The 20,484-nt window shown below is 39.8% G+C and overlaps 1 protein-coding gene across 2 annotated transcripts in view; it reads left to right on the top strand.

The window, feature by feature from the left end:
• Eif2ak3 (eukaryotic translation initiation factor 2 alpha kinase 3) overlaps positions 1-20,484 on the top strand; it is a 56,308-nt gene extending 35,824 nt beyond the window's left edge. Inside the window, exons 12-17 of one of the 2 annotated variants that reach the window (XM_033765302.1) lie at positions 2,148-2,297; positions 3,204-3,981; positions 7,795-7,956; positions 15,311-15,412; positions 16,602-16,664; positions 19,380-20,484. In XM_033765302.1, the coding sequence (XP_033621193.1) occupies positions 2,148-2,297; positions 3,204-3,981; positions 7,795-7,956; positions 15,311-15,412; positions 16,602-16,664; positions 19,380-19,580 (1,456 nt within the window). In that variant the 3' untranslated portion in view covers positions 19,581-20,484. The remainder of the gene's footprint in view (positions 1-2,147; positions 2,298-3,203; positions 3,982-7,794; positions 7,957-15,310; positions 15,413-16,601; positions 16,665-19,379) is intronic. The other variant, XM_019207677.2, reaches the window with a different exon arrangement.

Below are 20,484 nucleotides of genomic sequence, written 5' to 3'. Positions count from 1 at the left end.
TTTTTTTTTTTTTTTTGTTTTTGTGGTACCGGAGATCGAACTCAGGTCCTTACACTTGCGAGGCAGGCTCTGGAACCACTGAGCTAAATCCCCAGCCTGGTAAATGACTTTTGAAGGGTTAAAATATTTCTATTGCCAGGCGCTAAAATAGAATATTAAAATTAAGCAACATTTCTTCTCTACGAAGCCTGTACTTCTCAGTGCTTTTGTATATTGACACAAGTAGTTACACTGCAAGACAGATCATGACCTGCGTCTTGTCCTAGTTAGCAGCATTGCATGAAGGAGCTGAGAAGCACTCAGTTCAGGAGGTCCAGTTCTGTGGAGCTGGTGACATTGGTTCTGGGTGTACTAGAGTGGCCTTCCTTGTGTAAAATGCCATGGAGGGGAGGGTGGCCTGAGCAGAGGCTCTTAGCCAATGCTTGGAGTTGGTCCCGGGAGGGAATGGCCAGTGCTCTGGAATGGGTGAGCCACAGGCTAGAAGCAGGGAGGAGAGAGAGGATATGGAAAGGGTCGATTGCAGCTCTTCATATGCCAAGCCAAGGAGCTCAGATTTTATTCTGTGGTCTTGATTTTTGAGTACAAATACTACACAATCAAGATGGAGGTGACGCTAGCCATGTGTAAATGACTATCTGGGGCAAGGATAGGAATTGGGGATGTGAAGGGATTGCTCTGCCACATTTCAGTCCCAAGATAGGAATGGGCATAGGGACTTGGACAGGAGGGGCTGGTAGGATTTGATAACTGAATGTGGGGATCTAGAAGCTGAAAAAAAAAATTTAAATGTGTCAGGATCTGTAGATTAGGAGAGAAGGTGTTAGGGCTTGTGTCTAGATGGTCGTAGATGGGGCTTTTTCAGAGGTGGCTGGATCTAGAGTATGTGATGGATTCATGGTGCAATGCTAGGAATAAGAGTGCTTGATTACTAAAGCAGTCCACTGATTGATTTGGTACTGCCCTAATGCCGGTAGCCCAAGGTAGAGTAAAAAGTGGACAGAAAGAAGGTGCCAGGGTCCCTTGCTTGCTTTGCTATCTTCTGCCCACCATGAACTGTTTTTCCTGCAGTGCCTGTCTGCCACGCCAAACTGCTTTGGAGCCAGCTGATTATGGACTGAAACCTTTACAAATTTAAGCTGAATAACGCTTTCTCCCTTTAACTTTGGAGGTTGGGTATTTTGTCTTAGCAAGGAGAGAAAAGAAACTAAGGGGGAAGGGGGGCACCGGACATGAACAATGAAGCACAGAAGGAAAAATCAGAGTGGCTGACATTCTCCTGGGGAGGAAAGAGGATACAATGTATTTATGTTGTTTAAAGTGATGGGAGATTAAATCTATCAGAAAGGCTGTCAAAGCAGAAAGTAAAATCCAGATGCTTTTCTTTTTCGTATTTATTAACGGTATTGTGGTTGGAGGTGTTTATACACTTACTTGCAGAGTGACATGTTAGAAGGTTTATATCTGTATTGGGTATGTATTTGTATTTGTGTATGTAGACACTGGTATTAGATACTATATGTATGGCTTTTAGTCTACTAAAGCATCCCAGGCAGGCTCTTAGAACTAAGTAAGTATATGAATAAATTCCAATGTTTTATGCACAAACATTTATTTTATCAGACAAGGCTAGTTTGTGAAAAAGGCTACGCAGGTCTTATCCTGGCATTAATGGGCTGGGAGGCATCTGGTGACCTAGCAGGGCAAGGGCCTCCTGGAAGCTCCCCAGTCCCCCTTTGGTGCGTATGGGCTGCAGGCAGCACCTTCTGTGAACATGGCGGGTCAGGGTTGTAACATGTATGCACCCTGTTGGGGTGGTCTTTGTCACCCTGAGACAGGGTACCAAGCACTCTTTTCTCAGTATTTCTCTTATCCCTATTCCTCTTCCTGTTAACCAACAAACATTTAAGTCTACAGTGACTCATTTTCATCAGCCCCAAAAGCTTTATTTGAATGAAAAAAAACATGTATTTGTAGCATTTATTTCTAGAAGAAAAAGATTACTAAAATAAATGTGTGCTTTTTAAATTGCAGTACTTTTTTTTTTTTCAAAAATTATGCTGAGGATAATATTTTTCTGTTATCACTGGGTATGAATATTTCTTTATCCTGGGACAACTTTCAGCGTCTTCTTCCTTTCTCTGCTTCAGAGAATTGGCTCGGGAAAAGGTCATGCGAGAAGTTAAAGCCTTAGCCAAACTTGAACACCCAGGAATTGTGAGGTATTTCAATGCCTGGCTGGAAGCACCACCAGAGAAGTGGCAAGAAAAGATGGATGAAATCTGGCTGAAAGATGAAAGGTGACTTAGTTAAACATAGGCTTTAAAAACTGCTGTTTCCTGTTAGGCTTTTTGCTGCTGTGTACACAATATCATTTCTATACCTAAAAGAAGAACTGCAGGGCTATGTTCTATGTCATTATGTTTTTAGAACACTCTCTAACCACTTTTAAGGACATTTAATGTGGTTTTTGAAAGCAGACGTTTTTAAAAATTATTAATCCGTAGTGCTGTATGATTAGGATTGAGGGATTTACAATAGCCCTTCTCAGTATAAGATATTGTCTGCTTCTATTTGTCTCCATCTTTAAGTTTTTTGTTTAGTTTTGCCTCGTAGCAGTTAAGAATTTAAAATTCCCTTTGAAGTAGTTTTGAAATGTGAAGTTCAAGATAAACTTAGGTAGCTCAGAGGCCTTGCCCACATGAACTGCTAGCGCTATAGAAGGGAAGGACCTGGGACAGCTGCCTGGAAAGAGCCCAGAAGAAGCAGGCATGGGGAGACTGTCAGTACCGAGAGGGGCTCCTGTGCATGACTGGGATTCCGAGGCAGCTTACAACAGTGATGCTCATGGGCCACTCCAAGACCAAAGGAAATGACCTTTGTCTCAAACTGTGAAGTGCTGTAACATTGACAGGGACTTCAGAATCACAGCTGCCAAGGAACCCTGTCCCTGGTGTTTCTTCAGTCCTTTGTATTTTGCACTAAAACCCTTGGTTGCCCGGCGAAATCACCCCAGATAACTGTTTCAAGTATAAATTAATCTTTCAAATCAAGATTTTTTTTTTTTTAGAAAAAGTGTATATGTGTTGTGTTGTTTGTCATTTGGTAACTGGCTTGATTATAGGGGAAGCTTCTGAAACAAAAAGTGCATCTTAGATAATTTAAATGCATTCACTCTCATCCCTTTGTGTTTCTCCCACTTTTAGCACAGACTGGCCGCTCAGCTCTCTTAGCCCCATGGATGCACCATCTGTGAAAATACGCAGGATGGATCCATTCTCCACCAAAGAACATATTGAAATCATAGCTCCTTCGCCACAGAGAAGCAGGTCTTTTTCTGTGGGGATTTCCCGTGGCCAGACAAGCTCCTCCGAAAGCCAGTTCTCTCCACTGGAACTGTCAGGAATGGACCACAGAGACAGCAGTGGGTCAGCAGATGCAGTGAACAACCTGCAGGACAGTTGCCTCACAGACTGTGATGTAGAAGATGGCACTATGGATGGCAATGATGAGGGGCACTCATTTGAACTTTGTCCTTCTGAAGCTTCTCCCTGCGTGAGGTCAAGGGAAACCTCCTCTTCCATAGTATTTGAAGATTCTGGCTGTGATAACGCATCCAGTAAAGAAGAGCCCAAAACTAACCGAGTGCATATTGTCAACCATTGTGCTAATAAACTCACTGCCTTCAAGTACTCCAGCAGCAAATCTTCTTCAGAAGCCACCTTGTCTGTTTCTCCTCCAAGACCAACCACTTTAAGTTTGGATCTCACTAAGAACACTGCGGGGAAACTCCAGCCCAGCTCACCAAAGGTGTATCTTTACATTCAGATGCAGCTGTGCAGAAAGGAAAACCTCAAAGACTGGATGAACCAGCGGTGTGCACTGGAGGAGCGGGAGCGGGGTGTGTGTCTGCACATCTTCTTGCAGATCGCAGAGGCCGTAGAGTTCCTGCACAGCAAAGGGCTCATGCACAGGGACCTCAAGGTCTGTGGAGGTGGAATGTCATCCAGCGTTTCCCTGTGATGCTTGAGGGTTTGGTGCAGCACTTGTGGGACTGGTCAGATTGTCAGGGAAGGACCCTTAGGAGGGTGGGAGTGAACTGATCAGAGAGAGGTCTGTGAAGAGACCTACCTGCTATGGAAATCATCACACGAAGGGGCCGGGGATTTAGCTCAGTGGTTCTGCTGCCTGCCTTGCAAGTGCAAGGACCCGCGTTCGATCCCTGGTACCAAAAAAAGAATAGTCACACATTCGCAAACCATGCAAGTCTGCATTCTCCTCTCTAACATGTTTATGTTCATTTTATTCTGAATAATGTTCACAGTAGTCCTTAAAGGGGAAAGAAAAAATAATGCATATGTAGAATCCACCACAAGCAGTTACACCTTGTTTTTTCTATGACTCCAGGGCCCTGCACTGGCCTGGTGAGAGGGCCCTGAGTGGAGGAGTGTTTCAGTGCGTGGCTCTGACTTAGGGCAGCAAATAGCCATGCTTCTACCCCAATTTCTGAACTTCTTGGGCTTTGGAAGGGATGCTGGATAGAGAAAGGTAGCAAATGGAACCACCAGGTAATTATAGCTCTAAAACGTTCAATTCTGTTTTTATTGTATAAGTATTAAAAAGTGTAGTGGTACAGAATGCTAAACTATATAAAATTATATAAAATTCTTACAAAACTTGTAGGGTGTCCTCAGTATGTTTATGAAAATATGTATACAGGACTTTTATTTTAACTTTTTTTTTTTTGGGTACCTGTGATCCAACTCAGGATCTTTTATTTGTGAGGCAGGCTGTGGAACCACTGAGCTAAATCCCCAGCCCTATATAACTAATTACTGCCATTCACATGCTAGTAGTGGTTGCTGTACATGTGTATTGAAAATGTAAAGTTTTTCTCTGATGAAAGTAGCTTAAATCTTTTTTGGTACCAGGAATGAAATTTAGGACCTTGTACTTGTAAGGCAGGCAGTGGCACCACTGGGTTAAATCCCCAGCCCAAAAGTAACTTAAATCTTGACATATTTGGGTTCATTTTAAATGTTTTCAGTTTTATTTATGTAACCACAAACTTTTGCATCAGGCACCAAAGTATGATTGCATCATTTTATTTTGAATTTTCTTTTATTTGAACCCAAACCATATGATTTAGCCAGAAAGGAGCTTTATTTTAGCCTATGTAACTAAACTTTTGAGGATGACAGTTGTAAAACTTTTGTTATGATTGAATGATTTGGCCAGAACCTAGTCTCTCTCATTTCTTAATTTTCAGCCAGGTTCTCTTTTCATAGTCACAGCATAGTTTCAGGAATTCTTATGGTTGCTGGTTTGCCTTCTGGAAGATGTGTTTGCTTTCTATCTTACTTCGAGGAGAAAAGGTTTATTTTGGCTCACGGTTTCAGAGGCTTCAGTTCTGAGTGTCCAGCACCTCTCAATAATGCCATCAAAGTTTGGTTGCATTGGGCCAGGGATTTAGCTCAGTGGTGCCGCCGCCTGCCTCACAAGCACAAGGTCCTGTGTTTGATTCCCACTACCAGAAAAAAAAAAAAAAATAAGGGTTCATCAAAAGATTATTCCACCGATGAAGATAGAAGCCCTCATGATTTTTTGAAGACAATGTTTTGGGAGACTTTTTAAATTCAAGTCACAGCAGTGCTTTTGGATAGGGTCTGGGGGAAAAAGTAGCTGTTTCTCCCCATTGGTCAGAAGTCCTGAGTCTCAGTCTACTCAGACAGATGCATCCCAGAACTGGTCTCCCCTTCAGGGAATGGGATTATGGGGCTTGGTTTGGGCAACTATGGGGCTGCACACTCAGGAAGAGAGTTCTTGAAGCAAAGTGAGGATACTTGTAATGGAAACAGAGGGAGTTATACCTGGAGAACCAAAAGGCTGTCTGTTTCAGGGCTCAGGAATTAAATGCCATCAAAAGACAGAATTGGGGTGGAAAGAATAAAGCAGCATTGTCTGAAGTCTCTGGTCCAGGATTATTTGTGGGAGATCTTCAGGTTATTACCATAGATATTAATTATACAAAGTAATTGAATTGTTTCAAAGTTTAGTTTGTTCACTAGCATTTTGGATGTTAAGAACACAATGTTTTTTTGGTTTTTTTTTGTTTTTTTCCTGGCAGTATTTGAAGCATGAAATTCAATTTTATGGGCTAACTGGCTTCCTTTTTCCTTAATTTGTGGACTATGTTATGTTACCTGCAAGGTAGAGTAATCTCTGGGAGAAGGATGTCATGCAGGGGATTTTGAATTTGATAAGTCCATGCAGCATTGGGTTAGAGATGCCCTATAAACAGTTTCATACAAGAGTTTTGAACTCAAGGCCAGGGATTTAGCTCAGTGTTCCGGTACCTGCCTCACAAGCACAAGGACCCAAGTTCGATCCCCGGTACAAAAAAAAAAAAAAAAAAAGAGTTTTGAACTCAAGATAGAAGTCAGAGTATAGATAGGATCTCATACATATGAGTTTTAGAAGAGGTAGCATAGATGCTACTAGCTGAGTGTTCTTATTCCTCTTGATAGTCTTTTGAGACCCAAAAGATCATCATTTTTTTCACTCATTATCAAATAGCAATTAGCTGCCATAAAGCAAGAATTTTACTAATTATTGGATGTGGCAGTGAAACAAAAGATCCTTTTCTCCAGCTGGGCATGGTGGTGCACGCCTGTAATCCCAGCACTCGGGAGGCTGAGGCAGGAGGATCACTGGGAGTTCGAGACCAGCCTGGGCTATGTAGTGAGTTCCAGATCAGTTTCAACTACATAGTGAGACCCTGTCTCAAAAAAAATACTCACCCTAGTTCTGGGTGATTCATGTTTTTAAAAGATAATGAAAGGTCCCTTTACCAGGATATTTTGTCAAGAATAGTTTTTAAGACTATAACAGATTATACTTCTGGTATTTTTGATGTTGAAGGAAAATACCCAGTAAAATTTATTTTCACGTGGATTTCCAAACATAGGATATTTTTTAATTTAAAAAATTTTAATGTCTTTTTAAAAATAATTACAAGGCCATTACTGATGAGTAGATGGGTAGACATATAGGTACATGATAAAGCTAATATTATAATACAGTGTTAATGGCTAGATAATAAATATGTAGATGTTTGCTGCAAAATTTCTTAAACCTTGCTGTGTACTTGAAAATGGCTATAATAAAATGTTAAGAGAAAGTACCACAGTGAGCTTTAATCTCTATGAAAGAGAAATAAAAATCACCTTGAAGCTGAAAAAAAAAAAAAAGATCCTTTTCTCACAGAGCCAGGCTGCTCTGCCACTTATTATCTGGGAAACCTTGGGAAATTTGTCTAACTTCTGGGCCTCAGTTTTCATATCTGTAAAATGGAAGGCAAATGGTACCATTCTCATGGGTTTGTAGTACATGAGTTACCAATAGACTGCTCAGAATAGCACCTGACATTACAAGTGCTATGTATGCATTTTGCATTTCTATTATAATTACTATAAGTTATAAAGAGGTTACCCAGAGAAAGTATGTAGAATAATAAGATTGAGGATTTTGTATGCTGTTTATTAGGGAATGTGGATTTCTAAAGCTTTTATTAAGTAGATGTTTGATAAGATCACTTCTCTCTGCCATCCGTCCCTTTCCACAGTATGTGTCTATCACAGAGAAACTTTCTATATTCACATTAGCCAATTTTAAAGAGAAATGTACTTGAGAATATCTGGTTTTCATGTTTCTTTTCTATAATCATTTAAGTAATTCTTTTCACTTTCTCTCCTCTCTACATGCTTACTGTACTTTCATCTCTTTTATCTTCTCCAGCCTTCCAACATATTCTTCGCAATGGATGATGTGGTCAAGGTTGGAGACTTTGGGCTAGTGACTGCCATGGACCAGGATGAGGAGGAGCAGACTGTTCTGACCCCCATGCCAGCCACACACACAGGACAAGTCGGGACCAAATTGTACATGAGCCCAGAACAGGCGAGTATTTCAGACTTTACCTGTGCAGTAAGCTAGCTGTGCCTGCTGACGCTCCTGCCTTGTTCGCATTAAAATACTCAGGATAAAGTCAGAGAGATATGGGGCCGGGGATTTAGCTCAGTGGTTCTGCCACCTACCTCACAAGCACAAGGTCCCGAGTTCCATCTCTGGTACCAAAACAAACAAAAAAGTCAGAGCGATATAAAAATTGGCAGTAATGTGCCACAGGCAACACAACTCCACCTGAATCAAGAATGGACAAAGAAGGGGCCAGGGATTTAGCTCAGCGGTTCGGTGGCCTGCCTTGCAAGCGCAAGGACCTGAGTTCAATCCCCGGTACCCCCCCCAAAAAAAATGGACAAAGAATAGAGCACAGGAAATGTGCTCACCACCTGAAGTGGAATATGACAGCGGCAGGAAATTTAGAAAAAGACTCTGATGTCACCTTCCCAGATTTTGTCCAGTTTCCCTTGGGCAGGCTATGTACAAATTGGTTTCAGAGCCAGCTAACAACAGAGACATGGTCCTGAGTGGCCCTCTATGGTCATTCATAGACAGCTTCTAGCAAGTCCCATGGCAGGAAATAGAGATGCAGAGGCTGGGAAATACTGCTTTGGGGATGCTTTGTCTTCAAAGGACAAGTGCTGTCTGCTGCAGGAGGACTAGAAGCAGGCAGCAGGGCATACTGGGAGCTCCAGAGTAGCCAACCTCACCAGAAGCCTATCTGTGTTCAGATCAACAGGTTCTGTACCTTTGGTCTCAGTGTCCCTTTACACTTGCTGAACCTACAAATTTTTCTCAAATATTATCTATCGGTATTTTCTCTGTTAGAAATTAAAACTGACAAATTCATAAAATTTACTAATTCATTGTGAAAAGAATTTTCCAAAACCAAAAAAAAAAAAAAAATAGAAGAGGGCCATTTATATTTTTTGTAAATATTTTTAATGTCTGACTTATAAAAGCTAGGTATCATATCTGCTTTTGTATTAAATCCATTGCAGTTATATTTGCTGAAATACATGGAGAAAATGTGGTCCCATTTAGATAGCTAGTTGGAAATGGGAGCAATATTTCATTTCAAGTAATCATGGATACTCTTCCTTGATGGTACATCAGAATTCTTAAAACACTGTGGGATCTAAAAGCTCATTTTGCCCCCTGTTACTTCCCTTGGTCCTTTTGGTTTTTGCACAGATTTTTCACCTGTGAATGATTGTGTAACATTTTGCGTGGTCACTTAGAAACTCTTGGTTCCCTAATTTCTGCACTTTTCCAAAAGTTGTCATATATCATTCTACAGATCAGAAAATCACGTTGTTAGTAGCACTATGAGTCTTGCCACAGGCCTTTCAAGTGTTGGGAATCTGGAATGCCCAGTGGTTGGATGCAGAGTTTTCAAAATCATAATTTTCACTCAAAAGCTCAGCTTTTATCATTAGCAACAAATATTGTCAGTTTTCCTTGAAGAGCTGTCTGCACGTTGTCATCTTTTTTAAATGTTAAGCATCCACCTCTGAATCAGTGCAGTTTGTCCATCAGTCATTCTGTCACTCAGAGTGGCATCCTGCGAACAGAGCAGCTGGCATGTGCTGCTGTATCCTCTAACGTGCAAGTGCTTCCCTTTCACACAACTGCTGTGATTGCGGGGGGAGCAGCAATGCTTTAGGAATAGTTTCTATCTTGCCATACAGATTAACAAAAAGATGTTTAGTGAAGGGTTAAGATTTAGTTATTTTGGGGCCAGGCATAGTATGCATGCCCTGGCACTTGGGAGGTTGAGGCAGGGGAACTAGGAGTTACATAGTGAGACCCTGTCTCAAAAAACAAAATTAATAATTTTTACTGCTTGGTAAGGACATTTTAAATGAACTGTGGTTTCTTGGGGTGTTTTTAACCTGTGGGATTGAACAGTATAATTATTACTAGTAAAGCGGGTGCTTCATGCTCAGATTCCATCAGAACACAGTGAAAAGGCAACTCATGCTTTAGTTTATTATGAAAATAGTCTTAATCTTGTACGTCTCCTGAAGGGGTGCTAGGCTTCCTAGGGATTGAAGACCATACTTTGACAGTTGTATCAGAGACCAACCATAGGGGCTGCTTTGGAGGAGCAGGACTTTATTGATCTACAGTGTCCTTCTGAAGTACTTGAATTATTTACATTATTCAAATATTTCTTCCTCATGTTTTAAATATTTTTAATTTTTAAAAGTTTTAAAGAACCCTAAATTTAGACATCTTAAATTTGAAATAAGTATTTAGATAGAGGAAAAACAGATTATACCTATAGTGCTTGTTTTCTATAGTACACAACCCTGTGGGTCAATAAAGCAACATATAGTTTTGAAGAAAAGTAGTTGTGATCCAGAGTCTTGTATATGGCCAAATCAGGCAAGAAAGAAACAAGGAAAGGAAGGAGGGAGAGTGGGGAGGGGGAAGAAGGAAGGAAGAAGGGAAGAAAGAAAATAAGTAAATAGGTAAGAGTTTTTTAAAAATCTCAAGTGGCCATGCATGGTGGTGCATGCTGTAATCATAGCACTTAGGCTGAATCAGGAGGAGCGCCACAAGTCCAGTGCTAGCTTAGCTTACATTGTAAGTTCAAGGCCAGACTGAACTACATAGTAAGACCCTGTCACGGTTCACAAATCTAGCTTTTGTGTAAAGAAGGGAAAAGTATATTTCTGTTTACTGATGTTTATAATAGTGCTGTAAGGATGCACAAGAAACAAATGTTTGTGAGGACAGTGATAGAGGGGACGTGGCTAGCGGGCCTGGCCAGTCAGGGCCGGAGTAGGAGAGCAGCTTTCCTCGTCTTCGTTTGGAGCCATGTGAATGTATTACCTATTAAAATCGAATGTGGCCGGGCTTGGTGGCACACAACTGTAATCCCAGCACTTGGGAGGCTGAAGCAGGAGGATTGCTCTGAGTTTGAGGCCAGCGTGAGCTACATAGTGAGTTCAGAGCCAGCTTGAACTACAAAGGGAGACCTGACTCCAAAAATACAAAACAAACAAAAGCAAATGTCAGAGAAGCCAGCAAAACCAATCCAAAATACATGCTAATAGCTCTTGTGATGCTGAAATTAAATATAAAATCAAAAAGATATTCTTAGTAAAAGGTTTACAGCTGCTAGGAATTTAGCCCAGTGGTGCTATTCCTGCCTGGCAAGCATAAGGTCCTGAATTCAGTTGTCAGTATCAGGGGGCAAAAAAAAAAAGGTTTGTAAAGTTTTAAAAATAGTTATCACGAGAGCCAGGGATTTAGCTCGGTGACACCGCCACTGCCTTGTGAGTACAAGGTCTTGAGTTCGATCCCTGGTACCAAAACAAAAAGTTGAGTTTGTAACAAACATTAAATTAACAAAGATTAGGAAATGGAAGGTGGTAAGAACAAGGGAAGTAAAGATGAGAATAGGGACTTCTTTTTCAAAATTCCGCAAATAGAGTTTAAACCTTGTTTCTACCTTCTGTGTCACCTCAGGACAAACAAAAGAACAACAAAAGGGGAAAGTGCAAAAATACAAAAACAAAACATAAAGTGATGCTAAGGTCAAATACCAGTTATGACAACATGTAAGTGAGTATGTTTGAATTTCCCAGTGGAAGGGAGAATTAGATTTGGGTACAGTTGGTTTTTTTTTTTTTTTTCTAAAGGAAAAGACTTAAAAAGGAAGCTAGGTGAAAGACAAGTTAGGCTTTATAAATATGGTTGGCCATCATTTATTTGATAAATTAAAATTGGATATATTTTCATTTCATACTTACAGGCCACAAAGAAACATTAGTGTAGTGTATCTGAAAACAGAAATTTTAATTGTCAGCCATGTATAGTGGAGCACACTTGTAATCCCAACTACACAAGAGGTTGAGGCACCTGAGGTTGAGGCAGGAAGATTGCAAGTTAGAGGCCAGTGTAGGCAAGTTAGTGAGACCTTGTCTCAAAAAATAAAATAAAATCGGCTGGGGATATAGCTTAGTGGTCAGAGCACTTGTCTAGTATGAGCAATGCCTTGGGTTCAATCCAAGGTGGGAGTGGGGGATCTTTCTGTAATAATGCAATAAAAGAGGTTATAGAGGTTTGCTTTGATTCTTGTTTTTGCTAGCTGGAAGCTTAACACCCCCCCCCCCAGTAACCTATCAGGTCAATAGTGAAGTAAAAGTACTCATATAAAGCACTAAGAAAATAACAAAAGAAACAACAGCTATTAAAATCCATAGATATTATCAAGGTTCTACTTGGAGATAAGTTTGTTTTCAGGACCTTCATTCCAAAGCACATTTCTGCAGAAGGGGTTTGCTGTTGTGCTCAGGAGGACATGGGAGAAGAAGGAGCCACAGGAGAGAAAGCAAGTTTAGGACACATCCCAGGGATGTCATCATGGTTGGAAATCAAGATAATCATTCCTCTCTAGCAAACCTACTTAAGGGGAAGAAAACCACCAGTAAATTAGAAAGGATACGGCAGAGATATGTACTTTATTATTTGTGACCAGAGGATCCAAACTAGCTGAAGTAGAAAAAGCAGTTTGTTGGCCCCACTGATGAAACTCTTCTGTTTAAATGGTGTAGCCAGGGCTGGGTAAAAGGAAGAATTGAAGTTAGGAGAAACAGCAGAATGCTATAGATGTATATTTCTATTCAGAGAGGAAGAGACTAGGAGAGCCCTAACCCAGAACAGCCACTGCCTCTGAGTTAGGGGGATTGGAATCATTTTTAATCTGTTTGGGGCTTCTCTGTACTTCCTAGTTTTCTTCATTATCATATATCAGAATTAATGCCAAAGAGGTTTCTAATAGCTTTTTTTTTTGGTTCCGGGAATTGAACTCGGGTCCTTGCACTTGCAAGGCAGGCCACCAAACCATTGAGCTAAATCCCTGGCCCTTCTAATAGCATTTTTAAAAAATCATTATTTAAGTGGCTGGAAATCATACTTTTAAATTTTAAGTTTTGGGGAAAGTTTTTCATTCTTGGTTGTAATTACCAAAAAATATAAACCCCATTCTAGTGTGTGCAGTGATAAAACAATCAATTTAAACTCTTAAGGGATATATTATATTCTTCCTTCCTTGAGATTTTATGCTTAACTCCTGATATTTTTAGGTGTTTTGTAAAGATAATTTTTCATGTGTTCATTAAATTATATTTCTTTTAAAAACATTTAATATTTAAAATATAACACTTTTTTCTTATTATATATTAATTTGTCATGTAGGGAATGTGAACAATATAAGGAACATAATAAAAAAAAAGCAAAAATCTACTTACTAAAAATCCCTAAACCATTAACAGTGGCTAGCAACTTTGTTCTGTATATACACGTCTTATTTTAGAAAATTAGGATTCTTTCTTTTTTTTTTTTTTTTTTTGAGATGTTCCCTCTGTGTAGTTCAGGCTAACCTTAAACTCATTATGTAGCCCAGGCTGACCTCGAACTTGTGGCAATCTCCTCCCTCAGCCTCCTGAGTGCTGGAATTACAGGCTTGTGCCACCATGCCCAGCCTGGGAATCTTTTCTGTAACATTTTGGATACAATATTAAAATGTGAGCATTTCCTATGTCATTAAACATTATTAGAAAATATTTTTGGTTGCACTGTATTCAGTCAGCTCAGCAATTTACTCAGCATTTGTTTTGAACATTTTAGTTACTTGTAAATTTTGTATTAGGAGTGTCACTTGGATAAGTATCCTTGTAACCAAATCCCTCACATTTCCATCCATTCTAGAGTGGGAGAATTAGATAGGATCATTAAGTGGAAATAAACATTTATCCAGTTACTTTTCCTGAATTTACTTACATTATTCAAAGAGTGTAGGAAGATGTCCCTTACCATGCATTATACTCTATAAGCACCAACATAAAAGGGCTGATCAAAAATACAGTATATGTTTAGATTTATTATAATAAAAGACACATTGCCATTAATCCCCCTTCAAACACACTTGCTCCAGAAGGTGGTAAGGACAATGGGACATTTCTGGAAGTCCTCTTTTGTGAGTGGCTTTACTAGGTGTGATAAAAAATATAGCAAATGCTCCCGCCAAGTGCCATCCAGTGGAAAGGCAGGCTCGTGAGAACATCAGTGTGTCCTCATCCACCTTATTTACTGATCTGTCACTATGCAATTTTGGCTCTTCAAAGTCAAAATAGCCATGAAAAATACATATTTTGAATCGGTTCTTGACATTAGGCAACCTCACCAGTACAAGTAAATACTCTCACAAAAGAGGACTTCTAGCACTGCTGCCGAAAGTGCCAAGAACTGTGGAATAAGTTGGTTTGAAGGTAGGGAGAATATTTTGAGGGGAATTAACAGCCATGTGTCTTCTATGATAAAGCTTATTTAGTGTAAACATTTACCCTATTTTTCAAGCAAATCTTGTATTTCTTGTAATAGTTCCCAATCCCCAAAGTTAAGAGGTAAGGGAGGGTCCAGGTTGCTCTAGTCACTTAGAAGGGAGGAGGGCGACAACAGAGGTAATCCCTGGGACTTCTGCACGCTGACCTTGGAGCCAGCTGGCTCGGAGGAAGTGCAGAGATGACACCAGGACATCAGATTGTGGAATAAGGGGAGGCGAGAGGAACATTTCCCAGGTGACCCCCTCCTCTCCTGGGCTGTGGCTGGAGACCTTCTCACCAATGAAAGGGCTCTTCTAAGTCACCAGGAGGTCACTTACAATCTGAATGAGGCTTTCCTTAACAGAGTGGTTCGGTTGGGATTCATTTGTTCATTTTAACAAGCGTTTATTGAGAGCTTCTCTACACTTTGCCCTGTGCTGGATGATGGGAAGACAAAAGAAGCTGTTTCCTTCCCTGGAGGACTTTATAATCTAGTTGTAAAGAATAAAAAATATGCACATGACAAATACAACAGAGGATGCAAAGTAGTCTGCAATTAAGTGCCTTAATGAAGGCTAATCAGGGTTGATTAGTGGCTTGGAGTAATGAAGATTTTCTCATAAAAATGGGCAAGGGCTAAGATGATTAGAAGTGAGAGATTGGTGGGAGATAGTGCTGGCTTTGAAAATCCTCACCTGGGGGAATGAGAGCTTTTGCTTGGCTCCCCACTTGGTTATAGCCTCACAGACAGGCTCCAGGTTTCTGCCACCTGCTCTGCTGATGCATATCTCAGAGGTACCTGGGCTTCTGCCCTCTGTAATGCTGAGTGGTGTGATTACCTGGTGTCCTGAGTGCAGGCAGGAGGCTTGGGAGATTAACTCTTTGCTCACATTTTCACACATACACTTATTTTAAACCAAGAAGTGGCTCTGTGAACTTTAGGCTTTGGTAATGCTGTAATATCAATTGTACTGTCTGTTCATTTTTTAAAAATATTTTTATATTGATTTCAGATCCAAGGAAACAACTACTCTCATAAAGTGGACATCTTTTCCTTAGGCCTGATTCTGTTTGAACTGCTGTACCCATTCAGTACTCAGATGGAAAGAGTCCGGGTAAGGAACCTTCCTCAGAAAACATCAAAAATCATCCAAATTCAGTTATTCTTTTTTTTTTTTTTTTTTTCTTTCTTTCTAAAAGAAAGGTTTCAAGTACCCGAGTTCAATCCTTGGTACCAAAAAATAAATAAATAAGCAAACAAATAAATAAAATGTTTATTTGGCTCACAGTTTGTGGAGGTTTCAGTCCATAGTCAGCTAGCTCCAAGGCAGGGTAGCCTGGCAGAGGACCATGGCAATCAGGAAAAAGAGCAGATTCAGTTATTCTAATGCCTGCAGATTAGTTAACCAAAAGCCAGACAGGTCCAACCCAAGAAGGATTTTTAGATAGTTTCCTTCCAGTCCTCAAAAAACTTGTTTTATTGAATTGTTTATTCCTTGTCTTGGCTTGAATTCATCATAATTTAGCAATGTCTTTCACAGAGAACATTTGTGCTAAGTGCAAAGCAAGAAGAACCATGGGATAATAGGAGTGAGGGAAGGGGCGTGGTAGTTGGCCAGAAAAGATTTTTCCAGAGAACAAGTAACTAAATACTCAGGTACTTAAAAGCTGGCACATTAACATAATGAGGATTTTCCCTCCTTGGCTCTTTATTTCTTAGCTCTTAGGACAGACAGTGCTCAAGGTCTCTTCAGAGTAAACACCTGTCACATTGTTCCTGAGTGGTTACCCTCAGCTCTGCTAGTTGTTGGTCCTGGTCCCCACCTTCACATTTCCAGAGTTTATCCTCTTAAAGGCATTTATTTCTTAATCGAATGGCTTTAGATCTGTTCTGATGACTTATAGTGTTGGCAGAAGAGAATGTAGTTCTCATGTAGAACCCAGAAAATCCTATCTCTCACTGGAAGGACCTACTAGACGTTCTATGTGGTAAATGGAGAGAAAGAAAATAAAACAAAAAATAACTAAATTTTATATAAACAGCAGGAAAAAAGGCTCTAAAAACCTTCAGAAAGAAAAATAAAACAGGCCCAACGTCAGCAAAGAATTAGGAATCAGATGTGACCAGTCAGAATTCTCAATGCCTCAAAGAACACTGTGAAGAGCCTGAAAGATGGGGATGGGGTTGTAGCTCTTTGACAGAGTACATCCATCCCCAGCACCTCACGCACGCGCGCACACTGCTTGTATGAATAGATCCATATGTCAAAATCAATTTAAAGCAATGCTTGTCTTTCCTTTTAGACCTTGACTGACGTAAGAAATCTCAAATTTCCACCACTGTTCATTCAGAAATATCCCCGTGAGGTATGTATAATTCTCATCCCTGATTTTCTCTAAAGAAGTCCTTAGGTGCTTAGCAGTCAGCTGGTCATATTCTTCATTATACAGGTGAAGAAGCCAAAGGTCTAAACGGGAGAGGAATCTGCTCCTACAGGCAGGTTTTTAAAGTAAAACTGAGGACAGGAGCTTGGCTGCCTTTCAGTCTGGTTCCTACCAAGGGTGTTCTGCAGACCATCTGTCCACCAGCTGCGTGACACTTTGCTTAAACAGAGCTGGACTCTTAGCACACCTTTATGGTCATGCCAATCATCTCTCCGTTATAGTGGTATGCAGGAAAGCTTAAAAACTAATTTATCCTTTTTGTAAAAGAGGCACTATTTTCTGTTGCTTATGGGGATTGATTTGCACCACACAGCATATGGGTCAGAAGATTGAGTAGTGATAGAATAAGCTGGTCTTGGTGGTAAAACTGATGTGCAGTGAACTTCTAAAGTTATCTTTATACCTTTTTTTTTCATTTCACAATATTATAAAAGCATATCATTTTAAATAAAAACATATCCCCACAAAGAATGGCTGCTATCAAGAAATCAAACAATAACAAATGTTGGCGGTGTTGTGGGGAGAAAGGAACCCTTCTTCATTGCTGGTGGGAGTGCAGATTGGTGAAACCACTATGGAAATCAATATGGAGACACCTCAAAGAGCTGGGACTAGAGGTTCCATTTGACCCAGCCATCCCTCTGCTGGGTATCTTTCCAAAAGAATTAAAAGAATCATATCACAGTGATACATGCACACCTATATTTATAGTAGCACAGTTTGTAATAGCTAAAACATGGAAAGAGCCCATTTGCCCATCAGTTGGAAACTGGATAAAGAAGATGTGGTTTTTCTATAAAGTGGAATATTACTCAGCCATAAAGAATGAGAAATTAGATTGATTCATAGGAAAATGGATACATATTGAGGATATACTCCTTATGTTCCTTTTTTTTTTTTTTTTTTTTGGTACTGGGGACCGAACTCGGGACCTTGCGCTTGCGAGGCAGGCCACCGAACTGCTGAGCTAAATCCCTGGCCCTTGAGGATATACTCCTAAGTGAAATAAATAGGTCACATGTATAAATACCGAATAGTTTCTCTGGTGTGAATAAACTATAATAGTACATAAAATCCTAATGATATAATGGACAATGTGAAATAGGAAGAAAGGAGCTAAAGGTGTAGGGAAAGTGGGAAGAGTAGGGGAAAGCTAATAAGGGAAAAGAAAAAATATGAGAAAATGAAAAAATGGAAATGAAGTGTTTGTAAAGGAAGAGGGGAGGAGGGGAGGGGAGGGGTAAAGGGAGGGCAGGGACAAGGAGAAAAAATGAGAACCAAGACCTGTCATGTAAAGATACAAGATCCCAATGATGAATGTAACTGTACTGTATACCTAAAATGTACCAATAAACTCAATGAGGAAAATAAATAAATAAATAAAAGCATATCACTCACAAAAGCATATCATTTTAAAATTTAACATTGATGGCTGGGGATATAGCTCAGTGGTTTTGCCACCTGCCTTGCAAGTGCAAGGTCCTGAGTTCAGTCCCCCATAACAAAAAAAAAATCATTAAAAAAATTTATCCATTGATCTTGAATTTTCTTAAGTAAGTTGAAGTAAATTGGGTGTAGTGTATATTAATAATCAAATTGGAAAAAGTCAAAATCTGTCAGTATGATAAGACTTGAAGGGCTGGTGATGTCGCTTAGTGGCACTGTGCTTATCTGTCAAGTGCAAGGTCCTGAGTTTGATCCCTGATATTGGGGAAGAGGGGGATGAGCAAAAGATCTGCATTAAAAAATGAACTTTGGGCCAGGGATTTAGCTCAGAGGTTCCTCCGCCTGCCTCATGAGTGTGTAAGGTCCGGAGTTCGATCCCTAGTACCACAAAAAAAAAAAAAAAAAAAAAAAAATTTTTTTTATGAACTATCTTGGGAAAGACTCAAGTTTACAAAATATAGGATAACAATTTTTATTAAGACATTTAATTTCAAGTTACTATATATAAGTATCTATAATAAAGTTCATTTTTTTTTTTTTTTTTTTTTTGGTACCGGGGATTGAACTCAGGACCTTTAGCTTGCAAGGCAGGTGGCAGAACCACTGAGCTAAATCCCCAGCCCCATAAGATACATTTTTAGGTTTTTTTAAAAGACCAAAAGAATATCAGATGCTGATCTCTGGTATGGTTATTTTTCAGTAGAAATTTTTTAGATAACTGCAGATTCACACACAGTTATACGATTAATTTATTTTTTATTTATTTATTTTATTTTTGTACCGGGGAGCAAAGTCAGGTCCTTGCAAGATGAATTTATTTTTTAAAAAATCAAGCTGTAAGTGCTTCAAGGACATGTTTAAAATCTTTTATTACATTTTAGAAAAGGCCCCCAAATGGTCTGTATTTGAAGCAGGGGTTGGCAGATTAGGGCCAACACCTTGGATCCAGTCTGCTGGATTATTTTTATGATAAAATTTTATTGGAGCACGGCCATGCCCTTTAATTTCCCTACCGTGGATGCTTTTAAGCTTCAATGGCAAAGCTGACTTCTTTTATCAGAAACTGTGACTTACAAACTTAAAAAAAATTTTTTTACGAACTTAAAATATTTACAGAAAATTTTTTTCAAGTCTTGCTTTAAAGGACTAGTGATCTGAAGCTGATGCTCTCACAAAATTTTTATATTTCAGTATGTGATGGTTCAAGACATGCTCTCTCCCTCACCTGTGGAACGGCCTGAAGCCACGAACATCATTGAAAACGCTCTGTTTGAGGACTTGGAGTTGCCAGGGAAAGCAGTGCTCAGACAGCGGTCTCGCTCCCTGAGCACATCAGGCACAAAGCACTCGAGACTGTCCAGCGCCTCTGGCAGCCCTGCACCGAGCAGTTAGCCTGCGGCCTGCAGCTGCAGGACAGTGGCCGCCTCCTCTCCAGAGTGGTGGATGTGAACATTTTGTTCTTTGCTCACTCTTACTTTGGGCTGTGTTTTAAACCGGGCTTAGGGCCTCACCTGTTCTGAGCCAACTCTCGCTTTTGCTCTTCTCATGGGACAGGGCTGCCTGAGTGACCCATGGTCCCTGATCTCTGTTGGTCTTCTGAAATTGGCTTGCGCAGCCTTATACCCTCACCTTTCGCCTCAGAGGTAGAAGCAATCCCTAAAATAGCTTTAAAGTGGCAATATTTTTATAATACAGATGAATAAACCTTCCTCCCATTGTGAAAACTATTGTTCTAGAAATACACTTTCTAGAAAGATAATGACATTGGAACTGATTTCTAAAGAAGCTGACTTCTTTTTTGTCCCTGGTGGGTAATGAAGAATCTGCACTATTGTGGAGGACAAATAGCACAAACTCTGTGACTGTTTAGGTTTATAGTTTTATAGTCCTATTTGTAGCATTAAATAGTTTTATTCCTTAGATGGTTCTAGGGAGCATTTAAGAAGTTTTTGTACTTTACCTCCAGTAAAGCCAACAAAGGGGAAATGAAGCTTTGTATGTAATTGGGTTTAAATTCTTGTTGGGAAGGAAAAAGCTGTAGTTAAAAATGGATATTGTTTTACAGCTAATTTCTTTAGGGACTTTTTAACCTCATAAAATCATCAGTGTCTTCTGTGTAATCCTGCAGGTGGGTACATCTCCAAACTGATTATAGGTAACAGTTTAATCATTTCACATGCTGACATGTTTTTATTTTCCCCTGTAAATATTTTTATTTTTTATTTATAAAAATTCTGGAATCAATCCATTTGGGTTGGTGGTGTACAGAACGCACTTAAGTGTGTTAACTATTGTG

This window comes from Fukomys damarensis, unplaced genomic scaffold, assembly GCF_012274545.1.
Source record: "Fukomys damarensis isolate Sample0158 unplaced genomic scaffold, DMR_v1.0_HiC HiC_scaffold_2, whole genome shotgun sequence".
In the NCBI taxonomy this organism is placed as follows: domain Eukaryota; kingdom Metazoa; phylum Chordata; class Mammalia; order Rodentia; family Bathyergidae; genus Fukomys; species Fukomys damarensis.
Note: the sequence above shows the minus strand (reverse complement) of the source record. Positions and strands in the feature narration are given on the sequence as shown.